This window comes from Silene latifolia, chromosome 2 (assembly GCF_048544455.1).
Source record: "Silene latifolia isolate original U9 population chromosome 2, ASM4854445v1, whole genome shotgun sequence".
Taxonomy (NCBI): domain Eukaryota; kingdom Viridiplantae; phylum Streptophyta; class Magnoliopsida; order Caryophyllales; family Caryophyllaceae; genus Silene; species Silene latifolia.
Window position 1 is genome coordinate 5,827,309 of NC_133527.1, and position 21,465 is coordinate 5,848,773.

General features: G+C 40.1%; 2 protein-coding genes across 3 annotated transcripts; both read left to right on the forward strand.

Annotated features, from left to right (window-relative positions):
* Positions 1 to 13,452: 13,452 nt before the first annotated feature.
* LOC141628019 (glycine-rich RNA-binding protein 4, mitochondrial-like) lies at positions 13,453 to 16,442 on the forward strand. Its single transcript, XM_074441210.1, has 5 exons — positions 13,453 to 13,521; positions 14,716 to 14,846; positions 15,061 to 15,129; positions 15,587 to 15,693; positions 15,988 to 16,442. Exons 2-5 carry the CDS (start codon positions 14,726 to 14,728, stop codon positions 16,210 to 16,212), a joined length of 522 nt encoding a protein of 173 aa, XP_074297311.1. The 5' UTR covers positions 13,453 to 13,521; positions 14,716 to 14,725; the 3' UTR covers positions 16,213 to 16,442.
* A 739-nt stretch (positions 16,443 to 17,181) lies between these two features.
* LOC141642109 (glycine-rich RNA-binding protein 4, mitochondrial-like) lies at positions 17,182 to 19,725 on the forward strand. 2 transcript variants are annotated; one of them, XM_074450793.1, is made up of 5 exons: positions 17,182 to 17,251; positions 18,428 to 18,550; positions 18,663 to 18,731; positions 19,044 to 19,147; positions 19,308 to 19,725. In XM_074450793.1, exons 2-5 carry the CDS (start codon positions 18,439 to 18,441, stop codon positions 19,446 to 19,448), a joined length of 426 nt encoding a protein of 141 aa, XP_074306894.1. In that variant the 5' UTR covers positions 17,182 to 17,251; positions 18,428 to 18,438; the 3' UTR covers positions 19,449 to 19,725. The 2 variants fall into 2 exon arrangements, with proteins under 2 accessions (XP_074306894.1, XP_074306895.1); XM_074450794.1 differs by lacking the exon at positions 18,663 to 18,731.
* The last annotated feature ends 1,740 nt before the right edge of the window (positions 19,726 to 21,465 follow it).

Genomic DNA, 21,465 nt, shown 5'->3' on the forward strand with positions numbered 1-21,465 from the left:
AAATAGGTTAAGTCCTGAAATGACCTCGGACCCGTGATTAAAAAACAAGGGGAAAAAGAATCAGGGCTCGGTACGACCTCCCGAACTGCTCAAATTGAAGTGTATAATACACGGTTTTTCGGGATTCGAGGGTCCTGGATCAAGATTCTCCGGAAATCACATAGAAAGTTCCTCGAGTCAGATACAACGCCCACTCAAAATTTGAGTAGCAACGGAAGTCATTTGGGAGTGCCGGCATGCCATAAACCAGCATTCGTCGAAACTCGGATAATCGTGAAAAATGGATTAATGCTCGTTTAATGATCGTTATTTGAGGCTGAATCGAATAGGTTAACTCCTGAAATAACCTCGGACGCGTGATTGAAAAACATGGAGAAAAAGAAACAGGGTCCGGTACGACCTCCCGAACGACTCAAATTGAATTGTATAATACACGGTTTTTCGGGATTCCAGGGTCCTGGAATAAAATTCTCCGGATATCACATAGAAAGTTCCTCGGGTCAGATAAAGCGCCCTCGCAAAATTTGAGTAGCAACGGAGGACATTTGGAGGTGCCGGTATGCCATAAACCAGCATTCGTCGAATCTAGGATAATCGTGAAAAATGGATTAAAGCTCGTTATTTGAGGCTGATTCGAATAGGTTAACTCCTGAAATGTCCTCGGATGCGTGATTGAAAAACAGGGAGGGAAAAAAATAGGGTCTGGTACGACGTCCCGAACCGCTCAAATTGAAGTGTATAATACACGGTTTTTGAAGATTTCAGGGTCTCGATTGTTCTCCGGAAATCACATAGAAAGGTCCTCGGGTCAGATAAAGCGCCCACGCAAAAGTTGAGTAGCAACGGAAGACATTTGGGGGTGCCGGTATGCCATAACCCAGTATTCGTCGAACCTCGGATAATCGTGAAAAATGAATTAATGCTCGTTTAATGCTCGTTATTTGAGGTTGAATCGAGTAGGTTAACTCCTGAATTGACCTCAGACGGGTGATTAAAAAACAGGGAGAAAAAAAAACAGGGCCCGGTACGACCTCTCGAACGGCTCAAATTGAAGTTTATAATACACGGTGTTTGGAGATTTCAGGGTCCCGGTTGTTCTCTGGAAATCACATAGAAAGTTCCCCGGGTCAGATAAACCGCCCACGCAATATTTGAGTATCAACGAAAGACATTTGGGGGTGTCGGTATGCTATAAACCAGCATTTGTCGAACCTCGGATAACCGTAAAAAATGGATTAATGCTCGTTATTTGAGGATGAATCGAATAGGTTAATTCCTGAAATGACCTAGGACGCGTGATTGAAAAACAGGGAGAAAAAGAAACAAGGTACGGTACGACCTCTCGAACGGCTCAAATTGACGTGTATAATACACGGTTTTTCGGGATTCCAGGGTCCCGGAACAAAATTCTCCGGAATTCACATAGAAAGTTCCTCGGGTCAGATAAAGCGCCCACGCAAAATTTAAGTAGCAACGGAAGACATTTGGGGGTGCCGGTATGCCATAAACCAGTATTCGTCGAACCTCGGATAATCGTGAAAAAATTATTAATGCTCGTTTATTGCTCGTTATTTGAGGCTGAATCGAATAGGTTAACTCTTGAAATGAACTCGGACGCGAGATTGAAAAACAGGGAGAAAAAGAAACAGGGTCCGGTACGACCTCCCGAACGGCTCAAATTGAAGTGTATAATACACGGTTTTTCGGGATTCCAGGGTCCCGGAACAAAATTCTCCGGAAATCACATAGAAAGTTCCTCGGGTCAGATAAAGCACCCACGCAAAAGTTGAGTAGCAACGGAAGACATTTGGGGGTGCCGTTATGCAATAAACCAGCATTCGTCGAACCTCGGATAATCGTGAAAAATGGATTAATGTTCGTTTAATGCTCGTTATTTGACGCTAAATCGAATAGGTTAACTCTTGAAATGACCTCGGACGCGTGATTGAAAAACAGGGAGAAAAAAAAACAGGGTTCGGTACGACCTCCCGAACGGCTCAAATTGAAGTGTATAATACACGGTTTTTCGGGATTCCAGGGTCCCGGAACAAAATTCTCCGGAAATCACATAGAAAGTTCTTCGGGTCAGACAAAGCGCCCACGCAAAAGTTGAGTAGCAACGGACGAGATTTGGGGGTGCCGGTATGCCATAAACCAGCATTCCTCGAACCTCGGATAATCGTGAAAAATGGATTAATGCCCGTTTGATGTTCGTTATTTCAGGCTGAATCGAATAGGTTAACTCCTGAAATAACCTCGGACCCGTGATTAAAAAACAGGGGGGAAAAGAATCAGGGTCCGGTACGACCTCCCGAACGGCTCAAATTGAAGTGTATAATACACGGTTTTTCGGGATTCGAGGGTCCCGGATTAAAATTCTCCGGAAATCACATAATAAGTTCATCGGGTCAGATACAGCGCCCGCGAAAATTTGAGTAGTCACGGAACTCATTTGGGGGTGCCGGCATGCCATAAACCAGCATTCGTCGAAACTCGGATAATCGTGAAAAATGGATTAATGCTCGTTTAATGCTCGTTATTTGAGGCTGAATCGAATAGGTTAACTCTTGAAATGACCTCGGACGCGTGATTGAAAAACAGGGAGAAAAAGTAACAGAGTCCGTACGACCTCCCGTACGGCTCAAATTGAAGTGTATAATACACGGTTTTTCGGGATTTCAGGGTCCGGAATAAAATTCTCCGGAAATCACTTAGAAAGTTCCTCGGGTCAGATAAAGCACCCTCGCAAAATTTGAGTAGCAACGGAAGACATTTGGAGGTACCGGTATGCCATAAACCAGGATTCGTCGAATCTCGGATAATCGTGAAAAATGGATTAATGCTCGTTATTTGAGGCTAAATCGAATAGGTTAACTCCTAAAATGACCTCGGACGCGTGATTGAAATTCAGGGAGAAAAAAAACAGGGTCTTGTACGACCTCCCGAACGGCTCAAATTGAAGTGTATAATACACGGTTTTTGGAGATTTCAGGGTCCCGGTTGTTCTCCGTAAATCACATAGAAAGTTCCTTGGGTCAGATAAAGTGCCCACGCAAAATTTGAGTAGCAATGAAAGACATTTGGGGGTGCCGGTATGCCATAAACCAGCATTCGTCGAACCTCTGATAATCGTGAAAAATGGATTAATGCTCGTTTAATGCTCGTTATTTGACGCTAAATCGAATAGGTTAACTCTTGAAATGACCTCGGACGCGTGATTGAAAAACAGGGAGAAAAAAAACAGGGTCTAGTACGACCTCATGAACGGCTCAAATTGAAGTGTATAATACACGGTTTTTGGAGATTTCAGGGTCCCGGTTGTTCTCCGTAAATCACATAGAAAGTTCCTTGGGTCAGATAAAGTGCCCACGCAAAATTTGAGTAGCAATGAAAGACATTTGGGGGTGCCGGTATGCCATAAACCAGCATTCGTCGAACCTCTGATAATCGTGAAATATGGATTAATGCTCGTTATTTGAAGCAGAATCGAATAGGTTAACTCCTGAAATGACCTAAGACGTGTGATTGAAAAACAGGGAGAAAACGAAACAAGGTACGGTACGACCTCTCGAACAACTCAAATTGAAGTGTATAATACACGGTTTTTCGGGATTCCAAGGTCCCGGAACAAACAACAACAACATCAGAGCCTTAATCCCAAAATGATTTGGGGTCGGCTGACATGAATCATCTTTTCGAACCGTCCATGGGTGCACGCACGCCTCAAAATGCGAATAAAAAAGGGAAGATGAAAAACAAAAAGGAAGAACGAAAATGTAATTGAAAGTCAAGGTGAACTTAGGGGTTTTAAAATCGAATTCCGTCTTTTTTTTATAAAAACTTAAAATTTAAATCGAGAGAAAAGATTAAAACGATTTTTAAAAACCGAAATAGAGTGAAGGATCCGGAATGAACCAGATGAAATCTATAAGGAAGTGGATTGGTGAAAAAGTGTAATAAAGGAGAGAAAATTCTCGGAACAAAATTCTCGGGAAATCACACAGAAAGTTCCTCGGGTCCGATAAAGCGGCCACGCAAAATTTGAGTAGCAACGGAAGACATTTGGGGGTGCCGGTATGCCATAAACCAGTATTAGTCGAACCTCGGATAATCGTGAAAAATGAATTAATGTTCGTTTAATGCTCGTTATTTGAGGCTGAATCGAATAGGTTAACTGTTGAAATAACCTCGGACGCGTGATTGAAAAACAGGGAGAAAAAGAAACACGGTTCGGTACGACCTCCCGAACGGCTCAAATTGAAATGTATAATACACGGTTTTTCGGGATTCCAGGGTCCCGGAACAAAATTCTCCGGAAATCACATAGAAATTCCTCGGGTCAAATAAAGCGCCCACGCAAAAGTTGAGTAGCAACGGAAGACATTTGGGGGTGCCGGTATGCCATAAACCAGTATTAGTCGAACCTCCGATAATCGTGAAAAATGGATTAATGTTCTTTTAATGCTCGTTATTTGAGGCTGAATCGAATAGGTTAACTTTTGAAATGACCTCGTACGCGTGATTGAAAAAAAGGGAGAAAAAGAAACAGGGTTCGGTACGACCTCCCGAACGGCTCAAATTGAAGTGTATATTACACGGTTTTTCGGGATTCGAGGCTCCCGGATCAAAATTCTCCGGAAATCACATAGAAAGTTCCTCGGGTCAGATACAGCGCCCACGCAAAATTTGAGTAGCAACGGAAGTCATTTGGGAGTGCCGGCATGCCATAAACCAGCATTCGTCGAAACTCGGATAATCGTGAAAAATGGATTAATGCTCGTTTAATGCTCGTAATTTGAGGCTGAATCGAATAGGTTAACTCTTGAAATGACCTCGGACGCGTGATTGAAAAACAGGGAGAAAAAGAAATAGGGTTCGGTACGACCTCCCGAACGGCTCAAATTGAAGTGTATAATACATGGTTTTTCGGGATTCCAGGGTACCGAAACAAAATTCTCCGGAAATCACATAGAAAGTTCCTCGGGTCAGATAAAGCGCCCACGCAAAAGTTAAGTAGCAACGGAAGACATTTGGGGGTGCCGGTATGCCATAAACCAGCATTCGTCGAACCTCGGATAATAGTGAAAAATGGATTAATGCTCGTTTAATGTTCGTTATTTGAGGCTGAATCGAATAGGTTAACTCCTGAAATGACTTCGGACCCGTGATTAAAAAACAGGGGGAAAAAGAATCAAGGTCCGGTACGACCTCCCGAACGGCTCAAATTGAAGTGTATAATAAACTGTTTTTCGGGATTCGAGGGTCCCGGATCAAAATTCTCCGGAAATCACATAGAAAGTTCCTCGGGTCAGATACAGCGCCCACGCAAAATTTGAGTAGCAACGGAAGTCATTTAGGGGTGCCGGCATGCCATAAACCAGTATTCGTTGAAACTCGGATAATCGTGAATAATAGATTAATGCTCGTTTAATGCTCGTTATTTGAGGCTGAATCGAATAAGTTAACTCCTGAAATGACCTCGGACGCGTGATTGATAAACAGGGAGAAAAAGAAACAGAGTCCGGTACGACCTCCCGTACGGCTCAAATTGAAGTGTATAATACACGGTTTTTCGAGATTTCAGGGTCCGGAATAAAATTCTCCGGAAATCACATAGAAAGTTACTCGGGTCAGATAAAGCGCCCTCGCAAAATTTGAGTAGCAACGGAAGACATTTGGAGGTACCGGTATGCCATAAACCAGCATTCGTCGAATCTCGGATAATCGTGAAAAATGGATTAATGCTCGTTATTTGAGGCTAAATCGAATAGGTTAACTCCTAAAATGACCTCGGACGCGTGATTGAAAATCAGGGAGAAAAAAAAAACAGGGTCCGGTACGACCTTCCGAACGGCTCAAATTGAAGTGTATAATACACGGTTTTTGGTGATTTCAGGGTCCCGGTTGTTCTCCGTAAATCACATAGAAAGTTCCTTGGGTCAGATAAAGCGCACACGCAAAATTTGAGTAGCAACGAAAGACATTTGGGGGTGCCGGTATGCCATAAACCAGCATTCGTCGAACCTCGGATAATCGTAAAAAATGTATTAATGCTCGTTATTTGAGGCTGAATCGAATAGATTAACTCCTGAAATGACCTAGCACGCGTGATTGAAAAACAGGGAGAAAAAGAAACAAGGTACGGTACGACCTCTCGAACAGCTCAAATTGAAGTGTATAATACACGGTTTTTCGGGATTCCAAGGTCCCGGAACAAAATTCTCCGGAAATCACACAGAAAGTTCCTCGGGTCCGATAAAGCGGCCACGCAAAATTTGAGTAGCAACGGAAGACATTTGGGGGTGCCGGTATGCCATAAACCAGTATTCGTCGAACCTCGGATAATCGTGAAAAATGGATTAATGTTCGTTTAATGCTCGTTATTTGACGCTAAATCGAATAGGTTAACTCTTGAAATGACCTCGGACGCGTGATTGAAAAACAGGGAGAAAAAGAAACAAGGTACGGTACGACCTCTCGAACAGCTCAAATTGAAGTGTATAATACACGGTTTTTCGGGATTCCAAGGTCCTGGAACAAAATTCTCCGGAAATCACACAGAAAGTTCCTCGGGTCCGATAAAGCGGCCACGCAAAATTTGAGTAGAACCGGAAGACATTTGGGGGTGCCGGTATGCCATAAACCAGGATTCGTCGAATCTCGGATAATCGTGAAAAATGGATTAATGCTCGTTATTTGAGGCTAAATCGAATAGGTTAACTCCTAAAATGACCTCGGACGCGTGATTGAAATTCAGGTAGAAAAAAAACAGGGTCTTGTACGACCTCCCGAACGGCTCAAATTGAAGTGTATAATACACGGTTTTTGGAGATTTCAGGGTCCCGGTTGTTCTCCGTAAATCACATAGAAAGTTCCTTGGGTCAGATAAAGTGCCCACGCAAAATTTGAGTAGCAATGAAAGACATTTGGGGGTGCCGGTATGCCATAAACCAGCATTCGTCGAACCTCTGATAATCGTGAAAAATGGATTAATGCTCGTTATTTGAAGCAGAATCGAATAGGTTGACTCCTGAAATGACCTAAGACGCGTGATTGAAAAACAGGGAGAAAATGAAACAAGGTACGGTACGACCTCTCGAACAACTCAAATTGAAGTGTATAATACACGGTTTTTCGGGATTCCAAGGTCCCGGAACAAAATTCTCGGGAAATCACACAGAAAGTTCCTCGGGTCCGATAAAGCGGCCACGCAAAATTTGAGTAGCAACGGAAGACATTTGGGGGTGCCGGTATGCCATAAACCAGTATTAGTCGAACCTCGGATAATTGTGAAAAATGAATTAATGTTCGTTTAATGCTCGTTATTTGAGGCTGAATCGAATAGGTTAACTGTTGAAATAACCTCGGACGCGTGATTGAAAAACAGGGAGAAAAAGAAACACGGTTCGGTACGACCTCCCGAACGGCTCAAATTGAAGTGTATAATACACTGTTTTTCGGGATTCCAGGGTCCCGGAACAAAATTCTCCGGAAATCACATAGAAAGTTCTTCGGGTCAGACAAAGCACCCACGCAAAAGTTGAGTAGCAACGGACGAGATTTGGGGGTGCCGGTATGCCATAAACCAACATTCCTCGAACCTCGGATAATCGTGAAAAATGGATTAATGCCCGTTTGATGTTCGTTATTTCAGGCTGAATCGAATAGGTTAACTCCTGAAATAACCTCGGACCCGTGATTAAAAAACAGGGGGGAAAAGAATCAGGGTCCGGTACGACCTCCCGAACGGCTCAAATTGAAGTGTATAATACACGGTTTTTCGGGATTCGAGGGTCCCAGATTAAAATTCTCCGGAAATCACATAGTAAGTTTATCGGGTCAGATACAGCGCCCGCGCAAAATTTGAGTAGTCACGGAAGTCATTTGGGGGTGCCGGCATGCCATAAACCAGCATTCGTCGAAACTCGGATAATCGTGAAAAATGGATTAATGCTCGTTTAATGCTCGTTATTTGAGGCTGAATCGAATAGGTTAACTCTTGAAATGACCTCGGACGCGTGATTGAAAAATAGGGAGAAAAAGAAACAGGGTCCGCTACGACCTTCCGAACGGATCAAATTTAAGTGTAATACACGGTTTTTCGGGATTCCAGGGTCCCGGAACAAAATTCTCTTGAAATCACATAGAAAGTTCCTCGGGTCAGATAATGCACCCACGCAAAAGTTGAGTAGCAACGGAAGACATTTGGGGGTGTCGTTATGCCATAAACAAACATTCGTCGAACTTCGGATAACCGTGAAAAATGGATTAATGCTCGTTTGATGTTCGTTATTTGAGGCTGAATCGAATAGGGTAACTCCTGAAATGACCTCGGACCCGTGATTAAAAAACAAGGGGAAAAAGAATCAAGGTCCGGTACGACCTCCCGAACGACTCAAATTGAAGTTTATAATACACGGTTTTTCGGGATTCGAGAGTCCCGAATCAGAATTCTCCGGAAATCACATAGAAAGTTCCTCGGGTCAGATACAGCGCCCACGCAAAATTTGAGTAGCAATGGAAGTCATTTAGGGGTGCCGGCATGCCATAAACCAGCATTCGTCGAAACTCGGATAATTGTGAAAAATGGATTAACGCTCGTTTAATGCTCGTTATTTGAGGCTGAATCGAATAGGTTAACTCCTGAAATGACCTCAGACGCGTGATTGAAAAACAGGGAGAAAAAGAAACAGAGTCCGGTACGACCTCCCGTACGGCTCAAAGGGATTTCAGGGCCCGGAATAAAATTCTCCGGAAATCACATAGAAATTTCCTCGGGTCCGATAAAGCGGCCACGCAAAATTTGAGTAGCAACGGAAGACATTTGGGGGTGCCGGTTCAAAATTCTCCGGAAATCAAATAGAAAGTTCCTCGGGTCAGATACAGCGCCCACGCAAAATTTGAGTAGCAACGGAAGTCATTTAGGGGTGCCGGCATGCCATAAACCAGCATTCGTCGAAACTCGGATAATTGTGAAAAATGGATTAACGCTCGTTTAATGCTCGTTATTTGAGGCTGAATCGAATAGGTTAACTCCTGAAATGACCTCGGACGCGTGATTGAAAAACAGGGAGAAAAAGAAACAGAGTCCGGTACGACCTCCCGTACGGCTCAAAGGGATTTCAGGGCCCGGAATAAAATTCTCCGGAAATCACATAGAAATTTCCTCGGGTCCGATAAAGCGGCCACGCAAAATTTGAGTAGCAACGGAAGACATTTGGGGGTCCCGGATCAAAATTCTCCGGAAATCACATAGAAAGTTCCTCGGGTCAGATACAGCGCCCACGCAAAATTTGAGTAGCAACGGAAGTCATTTAGGGGAGCCGGCATGCCATAAACCAGCATTCGTCGAAACTCGGATAATCGTGAAAAATGGATTAATGCTCGTTATTTGAGGCTGAATCGATTAGGTTAACTTCTGAAATTACCTCGGACGCGTGATTGAAAAACAGGGAGAAAAAGAAACAGAGTCCGGTACGACCTCCCGTACGGCTCAAAGGGATTTCAGGGCCCGAAATAAAATTCTCCGGAAATCACATAGAAATTTCCTCGGGTCCGATAAAGCGGCCACGCAAAATTTGAGTAGCAACGGAAGACATTTGTGGGTCCCGGATCAAAATTCTTCGGAAATCACATAGAAAGTTCCTCGGGTCAGATACAGCGCCCACGCAAAATTTGAGTAGCAACGGAAGTCATTTAGGGGTGCCGGCATGCCATAAACCAGTATTCGTTGAAACTCGGATAATCGTGAATAATAGATTAATCCTCGTTTAATGCTCGTTATTTGAGGCTGAATCGAATAAGTTAACTCCTGAAATGACCTCGGACGCGTGATTGATAAACTGGGAGAAAAAGAAACAGAGTCCGGTACGACCTCCCGTACGGCTCAAATTGAAGTGTATAATACACGGTTTTTCGGGATTTCAGGGTCCGGAATAAATTCTCCGGAAATCACATAGAAAGTTCCTCGAGTCATATAAAGCGCCCTCGCAAAATTTGAGTAGCAACGGAAGACATTTGGAGGTGCCGGTATGCCATAAACCAGCATTCGTCGAATCTAGGATAATCGTGAAAAATGGAGTAATGCTCATTATTTGAGGCTGAATCGAATAGGTTAACTCCTGAAATGTCTTCGGATGCGTGATTGAAAAACAGGGAGAAAAAGAAATAGGGTCCGGTACGACATCCCGAACGGATCAAATTTAAGTGTAATACACGGTTTTTCGGGATTCCAGGGTCCCGGAACAAAATTCTCCAGAAATCACATAGAAAGTTCCTCGGGTCAGATAAAGCACCCACGCAAAAGTTGAGTAGCAACGGAAGACATTTGCGGGTGCCGTTATGCAATAAACCAGCATTCGTCGAACTTCGGATAACCGTGAAAAATGGATTAATGCTCGTTTGATGTTCGTTATTTGAGGCTGAATCGAATAGGTTAACTCCTGAAATGACCTCGGACCCGTGATTAAAAAACAGGGGGAAAAAGAATCAGGGTCCGGTACGACCTCCCGAACGGCTCAAATTGAAGTGTATAATACACGGTTTTTTGGGATTCGAGGGTCCCGGATCAAAATTCTCCGGAAATCACATAGAAAGTTCCTCGGGTCAGATACAACGCCCACGCAAAATTTGAGTAGCAACGGAAGTCATTTAAGGGTGCCGGCATGCCATAAACCAGTATTCGTCGAAACTCGTATAATCGTGAATAATGGATTAATGCTCGTTATTTGAGGCTGAATCGAATAAGTTAACTCCTGAAATGACCTCGGACGCGTGATTGAAAAACAGGGAGAAAAAGTAACAGAGTCCGGTACGACCTCCCGTACGGCTCAAATTGAAGTGTATAATACACGGTTTTTCGGGATTTCAGGGTCCGGAATAAAATTCTCCGGAAATCACTTAGAAAGTTCCTCGGGTGAGATAAAATGGCCAAGCAAAATTTGAGTAGCAACGGAAGACATTTGCAGGTACTGGTATGCCATAAACCAGCATTCGTCGAATCTCGGATAATCGTGAAAAATGGATTAATGCTCGTTATTTGAGGCTAAATCGAATAGGTTAACTCCTAAAATGACCTCGGACGCGTGAGTGAAAATCAGGGAGAAAAAAAAAACAGGGTCCGGTACGACCTCCCGAACGGCTCAAATTGAAGTGTATAATACACGGTTTGTGGAGATTTCAGGGTCCCGGTTGTTCTCCGGAAATCACATAGAAAGTTTCTCGGGTCAGATAAGGCGCTCACGCAAAATTTGAGTAGCAACGAAAGACATTTGGGGTGCCGGTATGCCATAAACCAGCATTCGTCAAACCTCGGATAATCGTGAAAAATGTATTAATGCTCGTTATTTGAGGCTGAATCGAATAGATTAACTCCTGAAATGACCTAGGACGCGTGATTGAAAAACAGGGAGAAAAAGAAACAAGGTACGGTACGACCTCTCGAACAGCTCAAATTGAAGTGTATAATACACGGTTTTTCGGGATTCCAAGGTCCCGTAACAAAATTCTCCGGAAATCATACAGAAAGTTCCTCGGGTCCGATAAAGCGGCCACGCAAAATTTGAGTAGCAACGGAAGACATTTGGGGGTGCCGGTATGCCATAAACCAGTATTCGTCGAACCTCGGATAATCGTGAAAAATGGATTAATGTTCGTTTAATGCTCGTTATTTGACGCTAAATCGAATAGGTTAACTCTTGAAATGACCTCGGACGCGTGATTGAAAAACAAGGAGAAAAAAGAAACAGGGTTCGGTATGACCTCCCGAACGGCTCAAATTGAAGTGTATAATACACGGTTTTTGGGGATTCCAGGGTCCCGGAACAAAGTTCTCCGGAAATCACATAGAAAGTTCTTCGGGTCAGACAAAGCGCCCACGCAAAAGTTGAGTAGCAACGGACGAGATTTGGGGGTGCCGGTATGCCATAAACCAGCATTCCTCGAACCTCGGATAATCGTGAAAAATGGATTAATGCCCGTTTGATGTTCGTTATTTCAGGCTGAATCGAATAGGTTAACTCCTGAAATAACCTCGGACCCGTGATTAAAAAACAGGGGAAAAGAATCAGGGTCCGGTACGACCTCCCGAACGGCTTAAATTGAAGTGTATAATACACGGTTTTTTGGGATTCGAGGGTCCCGGATTAAAATTCTTCGGAAATCACATAGTAAGTTCATCGGGTCAGATACAGCGCCCGCGCAAAATTTGAGTAGTAACGGAAGTCATTTGGGGTGCTTAGATGCCATAAACCAAAGATTTCGTCGAAACTCGGATAATCGTGAAAAATTGATTAATGCTCGTTTAATGCTCGTTATTTGAGGCTGAATCGAATAGGTTAACTCTTGAAATGACCTCGGACGCGTGATTGTAAACAGGGAGAAAAAGAAACAGAGTCCGGGACGACCTCCCGTACGGCTCAAAGGGATTTCAGGGCCCGGAATAAAATTCTCCGGAAATCACATAGAAAGTTTCTCGGGTTAGATAAAGCGCCCTCGCAAAATTTGAGTAGCAACGGAAGACATTTGGAGGTGCCGGTATGCCATAAACCAGGATTCGTCGAAACTCGGATAATCGTGAAAAATGGATTAATGCTCGTTATTTGAGGCTGAATCGAATAGGTTAACTCCTGAAATGACCTCGGACGCGTGATTGAAAAACCGGGAGAAAAAAAAACAGGGTCCGGTACGACCTCCCGAACGGCTCAAATTGAAGTGTATAATACATGGTTTTTGGAGATTTCAGAGTCCTGGTTGTTCTCCGGAAATCACATAGAAAGTTCATCGGGTCAGATAAAGCGCTCACGCAAAATTTGAGTAGCAACGGAAGACATTTGGGGTGCCGGTATGCCATAAAACAGCATTCGTCGAACCTCGGATAATCGTGAAAAATGAATTAATGCTCGTTATTTGAGGCTGAATTGAATAGGTTAACTCTTGAAATGACCTCGGACGCGTGATTGAAAAACAGGGAGAATAAGAAACAGGGTCCGGTACGACCTTCCGAACGGCTCAATTTGAAGTGTATAATACACGGTTTTTCGGGATTACAGGGTCTCGGAACAAAATTCTCCGGAAATTTCATAGAAAGTTCCACGGGTCAGATAAAGCGCCCACGCAAAATTTGAGTAGGAACGGAAGACATTTGGGGGTGCCGGTATGCCATAAAACAGCTTTCGTCGAACTTCGGATAATCGTGAAAAATGGATTAATGCTCGTTATTTGAGGGTGAATCAAATAGGTTAACTCCTGAAATGATCTCGGATGCGTGATTGAAAAACAGGGAGAAAAAGAAACCGGGTCCGGTACGACCTCCCGAACGGCTCAAATTGATGTGTAAATAGTACACGGTTTTTCGAGATTACAAGGTCCCGAAACAAAATTCTCCGGAAATCACATAGAAAATTCTCGGGTCAGATAAAGCGCCCACGCAAAATTTGAGTAGCAACGGAAGACATTTGGGGTTGACGGTATGCCATAACCCTCATCAATTTTTCCCTCTTTTACTGTTTCTCAAAATCTCAGGTATATTTCTACGTCTAATCCTCTCATTTTCTCAATCAATCACTTTCATTTGGGTATTTTGCGTGCATAATTTTTCTGCAATCTTTTCTGATTGTTTTTGTTGTAATTCTCGGTAGCTATATAATTTCAATTGCTGTTGATTTGATTTATAGGAATTGAAAAGTTTCATTCTTTTCTGAGTATTGTTAATGCTACTTAGTTTAATTTTTTTGTTGTTGATTTGATTTCTAGAAAATTAGAAGTTTCAATCTTTTTGGGGTATTGTTAATAGCTTATAGATTAATTTTATTAGCTGTTGATTTTATTTTTAGGGGTTAAAAGTTTCAATCTTTTCTGGGTATTCTTAATACGGAGTACTTGATAGTGACTATCCATCTCAAGCTTATAACTGGTCAAATGTCATAACATTTGTGTATATAAGATAAATGTATTGCATTTCCCAATCTATTGTTATATACACAACTAACACAAGTGATATGTACTTGACCCGTCTTAAGGTGCCGTCTTAAGGAGACTTACTGTGTTAACACAAATAGCTGTTAATTTGATAATACAGGAATTAAAATGTTTTAATCTTTTCTGGGTATTGTTTTAATAGCATTTGATTTGATTAATGTTATTTGAGAGGGAAAATCTTGTAAGAGCATCTGCAATTTAGAAGTTTAATCCATGGATGCGATTTATCGCTGTTATTCAATGACGAGGTTATATATCTTTTATGTTGTACTTGTTCCCATGTCAGAGTTAATTATCGTCCTCTTTTTTCGATCAGTGCCTTGCTGCCTTCGGATACTTCAGTCATATAATTTTGCTTTCCTCATATACTCTATTTCACTCATCGAAAGAAGTGGGAAAACACTGAATATTTCTTCCATGTCATAAATTGCAAAATGTGAAATTTTGAGGTCTTCAAAAATTCTTGGAATTTTGATTGTGTTTGTGTTGTTACTTGTTTTACTGTGAATTAACATCCTGCGAGCCGGAAGCATTTTCGCTTGCTTCTGGTTTCACATTTAAAGAAATTATTATTAAATGGACGAGGAAGTTACGTATTATTCTGTTTTTTCTCTTGTATTCCCGTAATTGTGATCAATCTGATTTACATTGTCTTTTGCATAAGATCTTATGGTAGTTTAACTTTTGCATGTTCGGTTCCATCCTTTATTATACGAGCTTTATTTATATTTTATGCAGACATTGCAAAATGGCGCTCTTCAGCCAAGTTGGTAGCATTCTTAAGCAAAGTATCTCTCAGAATTCAGCTTCGTCTATGTTGAATTCTGTTCGCTATATAACCACTCGGCCCACTCAGCTCTTTGTTGTAGGTATTCCTTCAAGCTGTTAAATTGTAATCCCTCTTTTTCTTTGGAAGCACCCCATTTTTTCATAATTTCCTACATATATTTTGAAAAATGATGAATAAGAGGAATTACTTCGTCATCCTTATGTTTGAAATGTTCTGTTTTGTAGTATTAGTAGTAGTAATAGTACTGCTTTGTAGTATTGGATACATTTCATTGAAGAATTCGATTATTTCAGATCTTCCATATGCAATTGATGAGACCTCACTCAAAGAGGCATTTTCTAAATTTGGTGAAGTGAAAAGTGGTGAGCTTTACAGTTGTCGGAAACGATTTTTAAATTTACTACCTTTTGCTATTTTTTAGTCCCTTTGTCTCAATCATTTGTTTACCTTGATAAAAATGCCTTTTTCACAAAGAATAAAAATGGTAAACAAATGAGTCGCACGAAGGGAGTATACGATTTAACAACATTTTTATGAAATTGTATTTCATAGTAAAATTATTAAACTTACTAGTTACTACCATTATATTTGAACAGATGAATGTGTTTTATACGAGTATACATTTCATGATATTTACCCATATTGGCTATATATATCTTGGTTTTTGAGGGGGATTAAAACTTGAATGAAGTCTGCTGAAATCTGAGAACAATGTACACAAAAAATAGCGGAAATCGTGGGAGTATCAGATTATCGTATTCTGATAGATGTTGACGTCCATAGGCTCGCTTATACATCCAATTTTTTCAATATTTGCAGCTAGGGTTATATTAGATCCAGAGACAAGAATGTCAAGGGGATATGGTTTTGTAACATTCGCTGATGCCGAATCTGCTGAAACTGCCTTGGTTGCCATGGATGGCAAGGTGATAAGGCAGTAGTTTAGTTTGTTTTCGAAATTGATCCTCACTACTATTATAATATTTGTTTTCCTCTTTTCGGTGTCTTGTGAACCGCAAAGTTTGTTTTGATACTAATGGTACTTCAACACGGTTGACGGATATCGTGTCCCATGACCTAGGTAGCACAAACACTCCTCCTAACTAGCCGTCCCACGCCTAAACATGTTATAGTTTAGACGAAGAATAAAATGTCCGTTTTGATGCTACCTAGCTCATGACTTGTTATTGATGTGTGCAATTCATGTATGCAATTTGCAGGAGTTCCACGGACGAAGCCTTCGTGTGAGTATATTTGAGAAGCGTCCTCGTATAGGAGGGTATGGCGGTCGCGGTTACCAAGGAGGTGGTGGTTTTGGTGGTGGTGGTCGCGGCAGCGGACAATCGAGTTTCAAGCTCTGGCGGAGGAAGAAATATGGTCTTCTTGGAGGAGGTTATGGCGGCGGCGGTTACCAAGAGAAATTCAAGTTATGGCGGAGGCAATGATGAGTTCTAGTTTTATTTACAAGCTTCTGATGTTAATATAAGGGTTTGTTCTAATTTAGAACTTTTGGTGATTTTGTTGCTCCTGCTCCTGCTTGAGTATTTTGTTGCTCCGGCTTGGGTATTTTATTTGAGCCATTTGGGTTGGGATCCTTAAACGCCCGATCTAACTATTTGAGTTAGGCTCTTTAAATAGGCCCGCTCATTTTTTTGTCCTAGCCCGACTCAAGCCTGCTTGGGACTTACCCATGATCACTTCTAAATCACAATTAAATTATACTCCAACTCAGTTAGTTTATATTAAAATGGACCTGACAAACGGGTAAATCGAGTCTAATACTCCGTATAATTTAGGTCAGTCCCACACTCCCACTGCGAGTTATATTGGCTATTTTATTATTAAGTTTATTAAGTTATGCATTTAGGGTTAATGATCAATTCGAATAATAATCGTTCAGGTTGATTTGTCGGCCAAGCCACTTACTTAAATTGAAGGAGAAATTCAGTCATCTATTCACATGTAAGTCCTACGGAGTATATGGGTTCGATCATTTTCAAATTATGTATGTAAAATGGTACATTATTAGCAAATTGCGGGAGCAATTCAGTTATTCATTTACTTCAGACGGGTCAAATATCATACTATTTGTATAGATAAGACAAAAACAAATGTCTAAATATTAGCAAAATACGTGTCTTATCTATGTAAATGGTACATTATTTGAGCGGTTTTATCTACACACAGAATGTGTTAGGAGAGACTTAAAATATTTTAATCACAATAAAATTCTTGAAAGCTTAAATACTAGCCTCTTCAATTTTACCACAACATTTTTCATGATTTAAATCTTCAAAGCTTAAATCCTAAAGTTCTTTTTTTTGAAATTGTCATCTCATTAATAATCAACCAGGCGTAGGTTACAAGATAACAAATAGACAAAGAAAAATCAAGATTGCTAACGTAAAAAATACATTCAATAAATCCTAAAGTTCTTAAACCCTCTTTAATCTTTCCCCCTTTTACTCTTTCTCAAAATCTCAGGTATCCTTCCTCTTCTAATCCTTTTCATTTTCTCATTTATATCACTAGTTTGATTTAATTCTTTTAAGACTTACCATAATTAGGGTTTGTTACTCACTCTCATTTGGGTATTTTGCATGCAGAATTTTTTCAATTATTTCTGGGTATTGTTCTTGTTGTAATACTATGTTATTATTTAATTTCAGTAGCTGTTCATTTGATTTCTATGAATTAAAAACTTTCATTCTTTTAAGAATTACCATAATTCGGGGTTGTTAATGCTGTATTTTAATTGCTGTTGATTTGATTTCTAGGCTTTAAAAGGTTTCAATCTTTCTGGGTATTGTTGATACTTTATAGTTTAATTTTAATTTGCTGTTGATTTCATTTTCAATTGTTAAAAGTTTCAATCTTTTTTGGGTATTGTGAATAATTTTGATAGCTATTGATTTGCTTTCTAGGAATTAAAATGTTTCAATCTTTTCTGGGTATTGTTAATTTTAATAGCATTTGATTTGATTTCTATTTGAAATGGGAAATCTTATAAGAGCATCTGCAATTTAGAAGTTTAATCCATGGATGTGATTTGTCGCTGTTGTTCGCTGATGAGGTTGTATCTTTTGTCATACACAAATTCTCAGTATAGACGGGAGATATCCGTCTATAGTTATAGACGGGCCAAATATCCAACCAGTTTAAGCATATTTGACCGTCTTTTACTTTAGACGCATATATCCGTGTATAGTGAGACTAATTGTTTGTGATATAGTTGTTCCCATGGCAGAGTTAATTATCGTTCTTTTTTCCGATCAGTGCCATGGGATACTTCGGTCTTATAATTTTGCTTTCTTCATATGCTCTATTTCACTCATCGAAAAAGTGGAAAACACTGAATATTTTTTTCTTGTAATAAATTGCAAAATGTGAAATTTTGAGGTCGTCAAGAAACTGTTGCAATTTTGATTGTGTTTGGGCTGTTACTTGTTTTACTGTGAATTAACATCCTGCAAGCGAGAAGCATTTTCGCGAAGTTAAATGGGCGAGGAAGTTACTTATTATTCCGTTTTTTCTCTTGTATTCCCGTAATTGTGATCAATCTGATTTACATTGTCGTCTGCATAAGATGTTATGGTAGCTAAAGTTTTGCATGTTTGGTTTCATCTTTGTTATGACGAGCTTTATTTATATTTTATGCAGATTTTTGCAAAATGGCGCTCTTCAGACAAGCTGGTAGCATTCTTAAGCAAACTATCTCTCAGAATTCAGCATCGTCTATGTTGAATTCTGTTCGCTACATGTCCAATAAGCTCTTTGTTGGAGGTATTCGTTCAAGCTGTTAAATCGTCTATGTTCTGTTTTGTAGTAGTTGTAGTAGTGCTTTGGTGTTAGTTAATGATTGAATATATTTCATTGAAGAATTCGATTATTTCAGGTATTTCATATAGTACTGATGAAAAATCACTCGAAGACGCATTTTCTTCATATGGTGTAGTGACTAGTGGTGAGCTTTACATTTGAATATTATGAGTGAGATATTTGTTGTGGAAAACGATTTTTTAATGTACACGATCTTTGCTATTTCATACCCCTTTTGTCTCAATCATTTGTTTACCTTTAATCAAATACCCATTACAAAGATAAAAAAAGTAAAATCATTAAACTTCTATCATTATATTCGTAGAGATGAATGTTTTTACAGTCTTTACACGAGTAAACATTTCATGATATTTACCCATATTGGCCGTATGCTACCATGTTCTTATAAATGTTGAAGTTTACAGGCTCATACATTCAATATTTTCAATATTTACAGCTAGGATTATTGTAGATCGAGATACAGGAAGGTCGAGGGGATTTGGTTTTGTAGACTTTGCTGACGATGAATCTGCCAAAAATGCTTTGGCCATGGATGGCAAGGTTAGAAGCCTGTAATCTAGTTTGTTTTCGAAAGTGATCCTTCATGTCGAGGGAACTGCAAAGTTTTTTTTTTGATACTAATGGTATTTTAACACAGTTGACGAATATCACGTCTCATTAGTTGTTATTGATGTTGGTAAGTTATGCATTCAATTCACAGGATCTCCATGGACGCACCATTCGCGTGAATTTCGCTGACGCAAAGCCTTCTGCTCCTCGTGGAGGTGGCTATGGCAACGCTGGTGGCTACCAAAGTGGCGGTGGTGGTGGCGGCTATGGTGGCGGTGGTGGTGGCTATTAAAGAAATTCAAGTTATGGCGGAGGCAATGACGAGTTCTAGTTTTATTGTCAATTGTCGGATGTTTCTCTTTGTTGTGTGCTTTTGTTCTGCATAATAATGCAAAACTAGGATGAGTATTTTGATGTACCCGTGCTCTCATCTCTGGTTATCTTCCGTTACAATTCAGGACATTAATGTCTTGATGAATCATCTAGTTTTGATTTTCCAGGAGACCTAAATCGTTTAACGAGGATGGGACATTGAGACGGAAGAAAGCGATTACACCTTTTGTTTGACATGTATACGTATTTTAGTCATTTTATGTCTCTTATCTCCTCGTTTACTCTGGTTCCAACTACTGATCCTCCCTTTCTCTACCGTTTGCCGGGGCCATTGATAGCTGTAGCCAGGGGTGTCGTGACGAGCTAATGTGATACTGGTGCCTTTCCCTTGCTGATAATCGAACGCACTTTTCCTTATGGGCTTTTTCACCGAGACACCGACTAACAAACTCTTGTCCATAAGCCTCGTGACATTCCCGGTAGCCTTTTATGTTAAAAATAGTTGTAGTGCCAGGTTCTGCTCTAGCTATCTTTTTTTACCATTTAAATTTTATTTTCTATTAAATAGAACTGCGTTTCATTTTTTTGCTAAAATTTTGTACGTCACCTTTTTTGTTTGCCAAAATTTAAATTAACAATATGTTAATGCATGTCTTTTTTTTTTTCTTTTGGGTTGTTTGTTCATATCACGATGGACTGCTTGTTTCATTTCATACTGCTTCAGGCCCATATGATAGTGGCTCATTCTGTTCAGTGTTCACTATTTGTTTAGATGTTCCGTTTTACAACCGTTCATTTATTTACTTTTAATTAACGCTGAGAAAGACCGTAGTCAACCTGCTATACGTTGCTAGTAGAATATCATGTACATTCAAGATTATATCCGATACGATACCCAATAGAAATGTGATTAGACTTGAAATTCTTATTTTAAGATTTAAGACGGATACACTATCTTAAGCAAGACTTACTGTTAAAGAAAAATCTAAGTTAAATCTATAGAATTTACCAACACAAACTCTTGTGCTTTGTTGTCAAGTACTTATATGCGGTCTACAGGACTACAACTCTACATTCCTCCTATAATAGTCTTAAGACGGATTATCCGCCGGGTCAAATAATCCCACCTACATAGATGGGAGTGAGTAGTTGGGACAAACCTTTTGCCAATCTTTAAGTATTTTATTTTTGTTTTATGTATTATACTTGACCCGTCTATCTCCGTTTTAAATAAGAATTTTTGTTGGTCTTGAGTAAAGAGTAGACAGACTATTATCACAGATATCTCTTCTTTAAATAATAAGACAATTAAATAAACAAATGAAAAAAAATGTAAAATGTTTAGGAAAGATAACTCTTATCACATTTTTAGGGTAATATTTAATTCTTTTTTTTTTTTTTTTTTTTTGATGACGAGGAGGTTGGATCCTCCCTGATACAGTGACCCCACCCCGCTGGCGCCCGTACTACGTGAGTTTTTCCCGCGGGATTATTCCTCTCCGGCGTCAGTCCTCAGAAAGTGTTCATCTAGGGAATCGAACCCAGGACCTCGCAATTCCTCCTTAGGAGGCTTTGAGGTTACCCTGGAATTCCACTAGACTCACACATCTTGGGTAATATTTAATTCTTTTTATACTTAAAAACAGTATAATCGTTTTAAGTGAGACCAATTATATTTTAAGTTTCTAAAGGTGTATTAAGGTCTCAAATTTGAGTGTCGGTCGACAGCTTTAGATACATATTGTGATGCCTAATAACTAATAAGAAAGTGACAGAAGTGACAATTCTAATTAATTGAATCGGATAAGGCAAAATAATTTGTATGGTGATCATTAATGCACACTTTCACTTTACTAATTACAATTTGTTATTTATGTTAGAATGGAATTAGTGGTAGGCTCACTATATGAGGTGGAGTATCATCTATTTGTCTTTTAATTTGTACTATAATGTTTTTTAGATCATTATAAATAGGT

What these genes read in the sequence shown, in the direction of transcription:
- LOC141642109 (XM_074450793.1), top strand. Translation starts at nt 18,439, where the DNA reads ATGGCGCTCTTCAGACAAGCTGGTAGCATTCTTAAGCAAACTATCTCT. An exon ending in CAATAAGCTCTTTGTTGGAG is followed by an intron (nt 18,551 to 18,662) that starts GTATTCGTTCAA and finishes CGATTATTTCAG; the next exon opens with GTATTTCATATAGTACTGAT. An exon ending in CTTTGGCCATGGATGGCAAG is followed by an intron (nt 19,148 to 19,307) that starts GTTAGAAGCCTG and finishes TTCAATTCACAG; the next exon opens with GATCTCCATGGACGCACCAT.
- LOC141628019 (XM_074441210.1), top strand. Translation starts at nt 14,726, where the DNA reads ATGGCGCTCTTCAGCCAAGTTGGTAGCATTCTTAAGCAAAGTATCTCT. An exon ending in ATTTGGTGAAGTGAAAAGTG is followed by an intron (nt 15,130 to 15,586) that starts GTGAGCTTTACA and finishes CAATATTTGCAG; the next exon opens with CTAGGGTTATATTAGATCCA. An exon ending in TGGTTGCCATGGATGGCAAG is followed by an intron (nt 15,694 to 15,987) that starts GTGATAAGGCAG and finishes TGCAATTTGCAG; the next exon opens with GAGTTCCACGGACGAAGCCT.